Source organism: Cibotium barometz, chromosome 11 (genome assembly GCF_041138505.1).
Source record: "Cibotium barometz isolate CiBa-2024 chromosome 11, ASM4113850v1, whole genome shotgun sequence".
Lineage (NCBI taxonomy): Eukaryota > Viridiplantae > Streptophyta > Polypodiopsida > Cyatheales > Cibotiaceae > Cibotium > Cibotium barometz.
In genome coordinates this window covers 30,461,732-30,474,146 of record NC_141056.1, presented here as the reverse complement: position 1 = coordinate 30,474,146, position 12,415 = coordinate 30,461,732, and the positions used below count along the sequence as shown (strand labels likewise).

Genomic DNA, 12,415 nt, shown 5'->3' with positions numbered 1-12,415 from the left:
ACATACATATAATTTGCACATGGTTTGATTTATTTGCACATGGTCATTCAATTCTAATTTGAAAGTGAATGGTGAGAGATTTCTCATTGTATCAAGATCCTATCAAATATATAAGATTAAAACAAAGATTCATAATAAATAAACACACACACACACATGTATGCATACATAAATAAACACACACACACATGTATGCATACATACATACATATATATGTGTGCTTGTGTGTGGGGTTGTGTGTGTGTGTGTGTGTGCGTGCCCACATGCATGGGTGCTTATGCATGTAAACATGCATTAGCCCCCTCCCAAATTACCCCTCTTAGCAAGATAATTTTAACATATGAACAGCCCCCTCCCAAATTAACCCTCTTAGCAAGATAATTTTAACATATGAACAATACTCAATGAGTACCCATGCATGTGGCCATGGGTGCTCACACATATAAACATGCATTAGCCCCCTCCCAAATTACTCCTCTTAGAAAGATAATTTTAAGGTATGAACAATACTCAAGGAGCATAAAAAAATGTTTAGTCATGACAAGTGGACCCCCACTAGTTTAAAGGGGTAAATACTGTGACACTTTTGAAAAAAGGGGTAAATAGTGTAAAAAAGAGGTAAATAGTGTAAAGGGGTAACAGTGTGACACTTTTAAAAAAAGTAACGGTATACTCCCTAATTTTTTCACAGGCAAGCATGAAAGAATCATGAAAGGTTTTAAAACTTCCTTCAATGGTGAATGGAGTTTGTTGAGGTGATTCAAGCCTATTGCCAATGCCCATTTGTTGACCAAATTAACATGCTACCTTGTACAAGAGAAGGAGAGAAGAAGAGAAAGATGCCATGCAAGGGTCGGTTTAGAGATTAGCACTCAGCCAACCTTAATGAGGGTTAACTCCCTGGTGTGAGGCCGCTAGGGGCTCACTCCACCTCCACTTGTGTCACTAAAATGGAGCTTTCACAAGCTAGGTAGAGGACAAAGAGGAAGGGATCTATGGAAAGCTCTACCTCTACTCCATGCCTTTGTGTATGCAAGAGGGATCTTGAGAAAGAGACAAGAAGAGGGGGGAGAGAAGACAAGGTAAGAATCATCTCCTACATGCACACACCACAATCAAGCAAGCATGCATCAACCAATACAAGCCTACCACCATAGCCACAAGAGAGAGAGAGAGAGAGAGAGAGAGAGAGAGAGAGAGAGAGAGAGAGAGAAGGCAAGACTCAATTGTGATAATGGGATTGTCCCTTTTCATATTTCATAAATCACTTATATACATGAGCTCTCTATTTACAATGGTCAACCATCCATTTACAATTGGGGGGCCAAAACTAACTTCCTAGCTCTATGGACATCTAGGTTCATTCTTGTGAACCGGTATTACACAAGTCGTAAGCTCGGTCATCCCATATATCTTTTTCATTAAGCACTTAGCGTAGTTAAATAATAATGGATTAAAAGAAGCGTAACCATGCTTGAAAAATGATGTTAACCAATGTGGCTAACACCATCACAAAATTGGACCACATCTGCAAATATGTTGTCACCTTTTTGTGATAAAATCAAGTAGAAAGGTTTACATATCTATAATCTGAAATTTTCCCTCACCTTTGGGAAGTTATATTCCTTGAATCTTGCAAGATGAAGGGTGGCAATAGATAAAAAGTTGCTTGGGTGATTAACTAAATTAGAGGGTTTCTTTAAGTTCAATAATATGGCCTTTTTACCTTAGACAAGATGGTCATTACAAAACCCACATGTGCTTTTAAAGCATGTGAAATTTATGTCTTTAAAAGGACCAAATTTACAAGGTAAATGACAAAAAGAGAACAAGTCAAAGTAGCCATAGTGGACACTGGAGATGAAAGGAAGTATTGAAAAGCCACAAAAGATGATAATTGACAAGTGCAATAAGAAGAACAAGAAAGCATATGCTCTATCAATAAGCTAAAAAATAAATTTCTTACATGAGCACAAAGTCTCCTTCTTATAATATAATTTGGGCTCATCAAGATGAGGAGTGTATGTGTCAAAATGAAGACAAAATTATGGGCTAATTTATCAATCCACCCATTTTGGTAAATTGTTATTATATCACTCAAAGTTTCTTGTTTTCAATAAAAAGGTAGAAATAGACAAATATTACAAAACATGTAGTACAACCTTGAAAGGTTCACCCAACACTTTGTACCTTTTCATGTGTGTAAAAGAAACGTGCTTGCTAACCCATTTATGTCAATACCATTAATTTTAAATCTTTATTTTTTTCACTTCAAAACTACAAACCAACATAGTTATTATCTTTAGCTAAATCCTTCTTTTTTTCACTTCAAAGACTATAAATCAACATAATTATTATCTTATAATCCTTCGCATGGAGGTGATATTGGGGATTTCTTACATGTGAGACCCCCTTGGTCTACAAAAAACATTTACATGCTTTTATATATATTGTCTATGCATTGTGGATAATATAGCTATTGTTATAATATTTAAATCATGTAAGGAATGCCCACTTCTTGTGTGTGATTAGTATCTTTAAGTGGAATAAATTTTAGAGCATTATTAATCTCTTGGATTAGCTCTCTTGGTGTTTTTAACTCGTGAAGATAAGATTATATACTGTATGGGAAAGTACTCTCCTACTAAAACATATAAGGTTGGTCCATAGTGTGAACCTGACTACATGAGCTCACGCTATAACTATACCATAACTCTAGTAAACCAAAGTGGCTATCACATGGCCTGTAAATCATTGGTGGCATATCATGCATAACTCGCCAACTATGTAAGTGGCATAAATGTGAAGGCTATCATCCAAGAATATGGATGACCCATGTCTATGCCAACCTTGGGTACTATATATAGACTTGTTTGGTAGCCTTAGTTTATCATCGAGTTCATTGTGTTTAAGCACTCTTGTGAGCAAGACATCCTCCACCCAAAATCTGTCTAGATCGCCATCAAAGTCAAGTTTGCAAGCATTAGTATTGTTTACTCTCCATTTCTTTCTCTAATTCATTGCTTTGCATTGTGTTGATCGTACTTCTGCTATTATGTATTCTTACATTGAGGCCTCTTAGAGGAGGGGATCAAGGGTGGACAAGACCCTCCTCAATAGCCCAAACAAAATAATTTTCAATTTGTGATGAGGCCACTTATTAAGAGAAGGGGATCAAGGCTAGGCAAATGCCTCCATCACAACCCAAATAAAAAATGTTTGATTTGAGTCCATTTCAGAGGAGTGCATTAAGGGTGGGCAAGCTCCTCCTTAGTAGCCCAAATCCAATAATGCTAGATTTAAGGCCTGTTGAGAGTAGGGGATCAAGGCTAGGTAAACCCCAGGGATTTTTTTTGGCGAGAAATTTCGAGCGAGAAGAAAAAATGGCGAGTGGTTTTAAAATAATGGGGGGGATTTTATTTATTTATTTTTGGCTACATGTGTGTGACATCTACCTCTGTTTCTTTATGCTCTTACTAGCATCTCTATATGTCACTCTCTCTAGCACTTCTCTCTCTCTCTCTCTCTCTCTCTCTCTCTCTCTCTCTCTCTCTCTCTCTCTCTATAATATATATATATATCTCGTCACATGCGTATGTTCATTATTCTTTTCACTCAAAAGGTATTCCATTAAAATGATGGTCCAAAACAATCTTGCACTAATTCCATAAACCATTATACAATGCATTTCACTAATATAATACTCTCTAGCATTTTTCTCTCTCTCTCTCTCTCTCTCTCTCTCTCTCTCTCTCTCTCTCTCTCTCTCTCTCTCGTCACATGAGTATGCTCATATTCTTTTCACTCAAAAGCTAAATAAAAGTATTCCATTAAAATGACAGCCCAAAACTCTCTTGCACCAATTCCATGAACCATTACATCCCAATCAAAAGCAGAATCAAAAGCAGAATAGAAGTATTCCAATAAAATGATACCCCATAACATTCTTGCACATTACATACATCTTTGAAGTTATATTTGGAACATGAGTTGTCCATTAAACCAATTCATGGTAAGTCCATTCTCTGCGTCTCTACGTAGACGTTTGGTTACCTCTCTTTCTATCAAAATTGGTTGATGGATAAACATATTTTCATTTTGGCTCAATCCCATGACTCTCATGTACACAAAGTACAAGTGCTTGCATCCTAAGTAGGGGTTTTACTTTTTAATCTTCCTAAAAATTTGGACATGAGCATGACGGATGCATTTTTATGTGCACATCATAACTTCCCACATGAGAACCTCTCTAAACTTCTCAATGGTGAAAGCCTCATGTTTGGAAGATTGAAACACTTGCACTTGTGTAACCTGTGCATTAATATCTAGTGCTTTCTTAAATTACCTTTTTGAAGCTTCTTCTAAAATGCGTGTTCTGTATCTTATGTAACAACCATCTCGTGACATATCATTTTTGAATGTGTTTGTCTCTTCCCTATGCATTTTTGGTTGACTTGAGCTCATAGGAGTGTATTTCTCCCTTCCCAATATCTTACTCTATATGTTATAGCCTACAACAAAAGCACCAATGCATTGACCTCCTCAACAGTCAAATTAGTACCTTTAGCCAAATGGTCATATAGTAGGCACATTGTGTGGGGGATGGTCAATGTCCTTATCCACATCCCATGTATGGATGATGTCATTATTACAAAACCAAATCATTTGACTAGTCTTCCCAGCAAGGGACCTTGTTGAAAAAAAGGATGATGCAAGTACTCCTTTTGCACATCCTACAATCATGCAACCACACTTACCACTCTCTATATGACCCAAATACTTTATTCAACTGCCCATTGGAGTTCTCCTAATTTCCCCAAATGTCGTGTGTGGGTGCTTCCTTCCGCTATGATTTTCTCACTTGATTCATATGTTATGTCCACATCTTCATTCACAAAATGTATTTTCATTGCGACGCCGAATTGACTTCCCATCTCTCACATGCATGTTGTACTCAGGTCTATGACTAGCATCATTATTTACATCAATCATATTTGATTTTTGTCACTTATGTCAGGTTGATTGTTAATCACCTACCAAAGGAGTTGGGGCCTTGTACATGGGTGTACTATAGTGGTGCTCTTTACTATCCTTACAACTTGTGTTGGGCCTGGAGTATGCAAATTTTCCTTCTCAATGACCTTTTTAAGACTTGGCCCTACTCCACTATGCTTGCCCATTATGTATGAATTTTGCTTTGCACTCTATAACAAAGCATTGGCCATGTTTGTTGATACACATACGTTGTAGAGTGTTTTTTTTGTTTGAAACCCTCCTTGGCTAACTAGCTCCCATGTTTCGACTTTGACAAGTTTGTTCAGGTTTACATTACTTATCACACTGCTCTTCTCCACCTATTCAATAGTTTGAGACATATTAGAAACATCATTAAAGACACTATTTTTTAAGACAATGGTTCTTATACAGACTGAAATCATTACATTGCCCCAATGTGCAATGCACACTTCCCACCAGTTTAGCCAAAGGTCCATGGTAGGTATATCTGAATCTCTTACATTTCCACTCTGCCACCATTGTCAGATAAGTCGACCTTGAGCTAGTGCAGCCTTTTTTGTTGACTCGGTCCGCCACGCTCTTATGTACACCTTGGAAAGCCTTTATAACATACTTTGTGGTATGTATATTTAGGATTTATGCCCAATGAAATAAACAAGGGTGTTCTTGACCTTTCATTTCTTGTCCTTCATTACAGGCTTCTCTATTGGCGTTCTAACTTGCTTGGCCTTCATTTTCCATGAAACCAAAAAAGTCATCCTTTTCAAATCCATATGTCACCATAACATTATTTATGCACTCCCAAAATAATACTTGGGAAGTCTTGCTCTCTTCTTTCATCTCGCAAGTTGCAATAGTTAAAAGCTTCACGTTACAAAAAAAAGTCAGTGTGCTGAAAGAGTTAATAACAAAGAACTACTTTTTTCTAAAAGCCATTATTACTAGCACTACTTTTTATCGTAAACATGACAAGCCATTGTTACCCATTCCATGATGCATCTAGTGTGGTCAAATTGGATCCAAGCTCACCTTAGATCACCATTCTGTGAATGCCTCATTCTATTGTGAGATGAGTTCAATGCTTGAGAGGCTGATCCTTCACACACACATATCTCTCTTTCTTTCTCTCTCCCTCCCTCCCTCCCTTCTCCCCTCTCTCTCTCTCTCTCACACACACATACACCCCAACACACACAAACACAAACACACACACCTCACCTCTCTCTCTCTCTCTCTCTCTCTCTCTCTCTCTCACACACACACACACACCCACACACCCTCTCTCTCTCAAACACACACACACACGCATTCCTCGCCTCTCTCTCTCAAACACACACACACACATTCCTCGCCTCTCTTTCTCTGTCTCTCACCCACACTATCCCACTAATTCTCTCTCTCACCTCACCTCTCTCTCTCTCTCTCTCTCTCTCTCTCTCACCCACACTAGCCCTCTTATTCTCTCTCTCTCTCTCTCTCTCTCTCTCTCTCTCTCTCTCTCTCTCTCAGAGATACCACATACATTGTATATGGTTTTGTCTCATAGCCCAGTTCTCTTTGGCCTGAGAGAGACGTTAATACAATCTTTCTTTCTTTCTTTCTTTCTCCCTCTATCAAACACATACACAACTCACCTCACCTCTCACTCCCCCCCTCTCTCTCTTCCTGTCTCTCTCAAACATGCACGCACACCTCTCCCTCTCTCTCTCTCTCTCTCTCTCTCTCTCTCTCTCTCTCTCTCTCTCTCTATATCTCTCTCTCTCTCTCTCTCTCTCTCTCTCTCACACACACACACACACCTCACCTCTCTCTCTCTCTCTCTCTCTCTCTCTCTCTCTCTCTCTTTGTGTGTGTGTGTGTGTGTGTATGTCTCTCTCTCTCTCTCTCTCTCTCTCTCTCTCTCTCTCTCTCTCACACACACACACACACACACACACACACACCTCACCTCTCTCTCTCTCTCTCTCTCTCACACACACACACACCCCCTCACCTCTCTCTCTCTCTCTCTCTCTCTCTCTATATATATATATATATATATATATATATATATATATATATATATATATATCAATCTCTCTCTCTCTCTTTATCAATCTCTCAAACACACACACACACACACCCCTCAAACTCTCTCTCGCTCACACACACACCCCTCACCTCTCTCTATCTCTCTTTCTCTCTCACACACACATCATGAATAACTAAAGAACCAATGGCTTCAAACCGCTAGCTGTGTAGCTCCTTGCCCATCTAATTTTCTTTATCAGTATAACTAATAAGGTTGCATTATATACAACGTTAAACTTATCCCCATGAACAATTGGAGAATTTTGTTGCTTTCATCTTGCTCAATTTTTGTACAAGGAGACATTGTAGCCATGATGTAGAATTTCTACATTATACATTGAAATACCCTTCATTTTTGTATGCAAAAGTTATTGAGCCTATATACTATATCTATTAATGTGTTTATCTCATTGTACGTGGCATGCTCAACTTGGTTAGGATCTCCTTTATAGCCCTTACAACAAGTTATTGTTTAAAATTTTGTGAATATTAGGTGGCATACATTGCAAAATGATGTGGCAAAATGCAAGAAAATTAGGTGGCAAAATTTGCAAGAATGATTGCACAACAATCTTGATGACATGGCCATATTTGAATGCCACATCATATTACCAATGCTCGATAATATAACATGGCTACACACGTGGCAATAGTTGCCACATGTGTAGCCACATCATCCAACGTCGACAATATGATGTGGCATGCAAATATGGCCATGTTATTAAGGTTGTTGTGCATGTTTTTCCTCTCTTGACCACGTCAAGATGAACCGAGTATGCCACATGGAGGTTGTGCACTGTCATTTCTATGTAGCCGTGTATGCTAAGTGGCAGATGATGTGGCAATTAATTGCCACATCATATTATATCGAGCGTCGGCAATATGACATGGGAGTTGACTGCCATGTCTACTAGTTGACTAGGACACATCATGCAGTGCTAAAAACAAAGTTTTTGGTGCCATTATTATCCTCGAACTATTCTTGTTAGCACTTTTTTTTTTTGTTTTTTCTGCGGAAATCCAAAGGCAACCTCCATGTAGCAGCTCTCTTTTTGAAAACAAAGGTTGGCAACACACCTTTCGATGATTTTCCCCTCGGTCCAAAAAATAAAAAATGAATCTTTCAATAGTTGGGTTGAGTACTTCACCTCCTTCATCTTGGTCTATTGGATGTAAGCCCGAGACCTTTCTTTTTGCCGACTTTGTTTTTTCACATGAAAAGGCATGCATAAAGTTTAATAGAAAGATTAAAGGCTCAAGTAAGGATAATAAGTGTAGCATGAATGAACGAGATAGATGAATAAAACCCCCAACATAAGCTAGCGGAAATACAAATGCAATCTAGAGTCTAAGAACATAGGATTTGAGTTTTGTCGCATTTAGCTCTCCAAATTCACCAACTTATGGAAGGAAGCCTTCACTTCAAGGAGCCCAAAGGGTGGAAACTTTATTAGAAAGGTTGATAGTAGCAAGGAAACCCTTGTTTTCTTTCTTTGTAATAAATATAAGTCTCACACTATGATTATCAATGGTGGTGGCTATAGATCAACTTCTCGACCACTTACCTTTGAGTATCAACCTTGACTTTGTCTTTAGGTGCCTGAATTTGAGTTTTTGTTGATCCTTTCAACCATTGCTAGCTTTTGGTTGATCTTATTCTTCCCATTGGCTTCACATAGGTGCACTTCAAGCCTCCATTTATTGCTCAAATTAAGTACAAGTAGCTCAACTTAAGTGCAAGCAGCTAGTTTTGGCCTCAATGTCTTTGTAATGACATGTCATAATAATTTTGGACATCTCTACTACCTTGCGTAGAAGATCAAGCCACTTGGTGCCATTTGTGATAAATATGTTAGGGTGCTTGTTGGCATTGCACTTTTCATTTTCTTCTTTTATAAGATCAGTTTTCTTTGGAAGGATCATGAAAGAGCCTCTTATAAGGCTTGAAGCTAATAGACTAGTGGAAACACTTGGGGTGTGACAAAGATATTATAATTTTGCTTATTCATATCCATGAAATGGGACCTTTACTAAAAATTAAGGCATATTCTTGAGTAGAGTTTTCATCCTTTGTATCACATGTATGATCACTATTACAAAATTTCAACAAGGGTACTTGGACTATTAGCATAGTCATTTCCAAAGCTTCTTATACCTTTGAGGTATTTCAATACCATTTGGCTACTATTACAAAATTTCAACAAGGTTAATTGGACGATTAGGATAGTCATTTCCAAAGCTTCTTATACCTTTGAGGTATGTCAATACCATTTGGTTACTATTACAAAATTTCAACAAGGTTAATTGGACTATTAGCATAGTCATTTCCAAAGCTTTTATACCTTTGAGGTATCTCAATACCATTTGGCTACCATTGTTTGACTTGGTATACTTCACTTCCCAAAACATCTTGCAAGATCCCAAAACACAACCACTAGCTACATATGACAAGGGGAGGCTGGACCTATTCCATAAGATAGAAAAAACAAATGCATGGTTATGATTAGGGTTAGATTACTTTCATGACAAGGGGAGGCTTGAACCTATTCCATAAGATAGAGAAAACAAGTGCAGGGTTAGCTTAGGGTTTTGGGTTGAGTTAGATTTAAGCAAAAATTCTCAATTTGCAAGGTGTTTCTAGGACATGCCATGGATCTCAAGGATGAGCTTGACATAGTGATCCCAACCATCCGCAACTTGGATTTCTTGGACATGTGGAGGCCTTTCTTCCAACACTACCATCTCATCATCGTTCAAGATGGTGATCCAAGCAAGGTCATCAAGGTCCCTGAAGGCTTTGATTATGAGCTCTACAATCGCAATGACATTAACCGGATCCTTGGCCCCAAGGCTTCCTGCATCTCCTACAATGACAGCGCCTGCCGATGCTTCGGCTTCATGATGTCCAAGAAGAAATACATCTACACCATAGATGATGACTGCTTTGTAAGTAGATCTTGCTGGTGTTACCATGATTTTAATGACGTAGAATCACTGTACATATCCAACTGTTATGCTGTCCATACATTTCCATGAGTTCTTATGTTTTCCATGATGTAGAATCAGCATGCCTGATGCAAGTGTTATTGCCTATGATGTGGATGCATCATGATTTCCATGATGTAGGATTGCCATACATGCTGCAACTGTTACATCTTGTTTTCCATGGTTTTACACCATTGTACATGATATAACTGTTAGCTCTATTCATGTTTTTACTGTTGAACTCTACACTAAGCTTTTCAAGAATCTCTCTGTAACATATATTTTGTTGCCGTTTTCAGGTGGCTAAGGATCCCTCTGGCAAGGACATCAATGCTTTGGAGCAGCACATCAAAAGCTTGCTAACACCATCCACTCCCTATTTTTTCAACACACTCTATGATCCCTACCGGGAGGGTGCAGATTTCATTGCCGTCTACCCCTTCAGTCTTAGGGAAGGTGCACCTACGGCCATTTCCCATGGTCTTTGGATGAACATTCCCGACTATGATGCCCCCACACAATTGGTGAAGCCAGCTGAGCGTAACACAAGGTACATCCTGCTTGTTACCTTTTTTGGGAAAATTTTGGTCAAATTTTCAAGTACTGCCATAGGGTATGAATAGGCATAAAATTGTTAGAGCTGATTAACCTTCCCCTTGTGTACTTATGTACGCATGCACTGTGGATGCATGCGTGTATGTGTGTGTGTATGCATGCATGTATGTGTGTGTGTATGCATGCACACAGGTTCATATATGCATTTGTACATTTTTCCCTGGTGCATCCAATGACAACTTATGTTTACTTAGCAGGTATGTTGATGCTGTTATGACTATTCCAAAGAGTACCTTGTTTCCAATGTGTGGGATGAACTTGGCCTTCAATAGAGAACTTATAGGCCCGGCCATGTATTTTGGACTCATGGGGGATGGTCAGCCCATTGGCCACTACGACGATATGTGGGCAGGGTGGTGCTGCAAGGTATGAGTTTTGAGTGTTATGGTGTAGGGAATGGCCCTGGGGAGGGCCATTCCTGGCCGTCATGGGCGGTGGGGAGGGCAGAGCCAAGGCAATGATTGCATGAGTGTCAGATGCGTACACGTCAGCTGAGGGAATGCCTCAGATGCTCACATGTCAGCTGCCAGAATGGAAATGCATGGAGAAGATGATATGTAACCGCATGGAATGAAGTGGATGTCAACACATCAGCTGCTGGAATCTGACAGTGTACTCGCAATCATTGGCTGCCATGTCATCACCTGTAGGACATGTGCAGCAGGTCTGCAGGTCAACTCTGACCTGCTAGGTCAGAATCTGGCCGACCCATGACTATTGACGGTTAGAAAAGGTTACATCAGATGCCAACAATTTTACTTTCCACATTCCTTTGTGTTGCCGGTAGTGATATGTGCCCTTGATGTGTAGGTGATTTGTGACCATTTGGGCTTTGGTGTGAAGACTGGACTACCTTACATTTGGCACAGCAAAGCCAGCAACCCCTTTGTGAACCTCAAGAAGGAGTACAAGGGGATTTTTTGGCAGGAGGAAATTATCCCATTCTTCCAGTCTGTGAAATTACCAAAAGATTGTACAACAGTGGAACAATGCTATATTGAGCTCTCAAAGCAGGTGAAGGAGAAGCTGAATCTTGTGGACCCATATTTTGGGAAGTTGGGAGATGCCATGGTCACATGGATCGAAGCATGGGGGGAAGTGAACTCGGCGAAATGAGGTAAAGGACCATGTTCATGGATTTTGGAAGCATACACAATGCTCAAAGAGATATGTTAAGTGCCATTGTTGCTGGAGAAGGCATTAGAAGTAAATATTGATAGTAATTGAGCTCCCAAGTTGATTAGGTTAGGCATGATCTGGCTCCTTGCCAGATCAATTTCAGCTTGATTTTCATGATTCTCTCCCTGTTCTTATGTTTTTTGTTTGTTAAATCTGTAGGTATTTTTCAAATTTTAGAGTTGGATACACTCTAGAAAAGAAGTAACAAGTCACAAATGACACATCAGCACACAAAAAGAGAACAGAAACTGGAAGAAATAGAACACAAAAGTCCACAAACACTAAATTAACAAAGGATATTAAGAAGTCCACGAATACTAAATTAAGAAGGATATTAAAGCAAACTGTTAACAATGGAAGCCATCGTTACAATAGTAGGTATATAGTAGATATTAACAACACAATTATTGACACTACCACTACTTTCCATAGGCCAATCTAAGGCCTTAGGGGTAGCAACCCTAGAATGCCTTCATCAAAAGGTAGATCTTGCCCAACATGTAAGTCACACTGCTGACTTTACTGCCAGCTCTCTCTCTCTCTCTCCAG

General features: G+C 39.2%; 1 protein-coding gene across 1 annotated transcript; it reads left to right on the top strand.

Annotated features, from left to right (window-relative positions):
* The first annotated feature begins 9,554 nt into the window (after positions 1-9,554).
* LOC147634041 (putative UDP-arabinopyranose mutase 1) lies at positions 9,555-12,042 on the top strand. Its single transcript, XM_086805144.1, has 4 exons — positions 9,555-10,033; positions 10,372-10,622; positions 10,885-11,053; positions 11,498-12,042. Exons 1-4 carry the CDS (start codon positions 9,737-9,739, stop codon positions 11,801-11,803), a joined length of 1,023 nt encoding a protein of 340 aa, XP_086661270.1. The 5' UTR covers positions 9,555-9,736; the 3' UTR covers positions 11,804-12,042.
* The last annotated feature ends 373 nt before the right edge of the window (positions 12,043-12,415 follow it).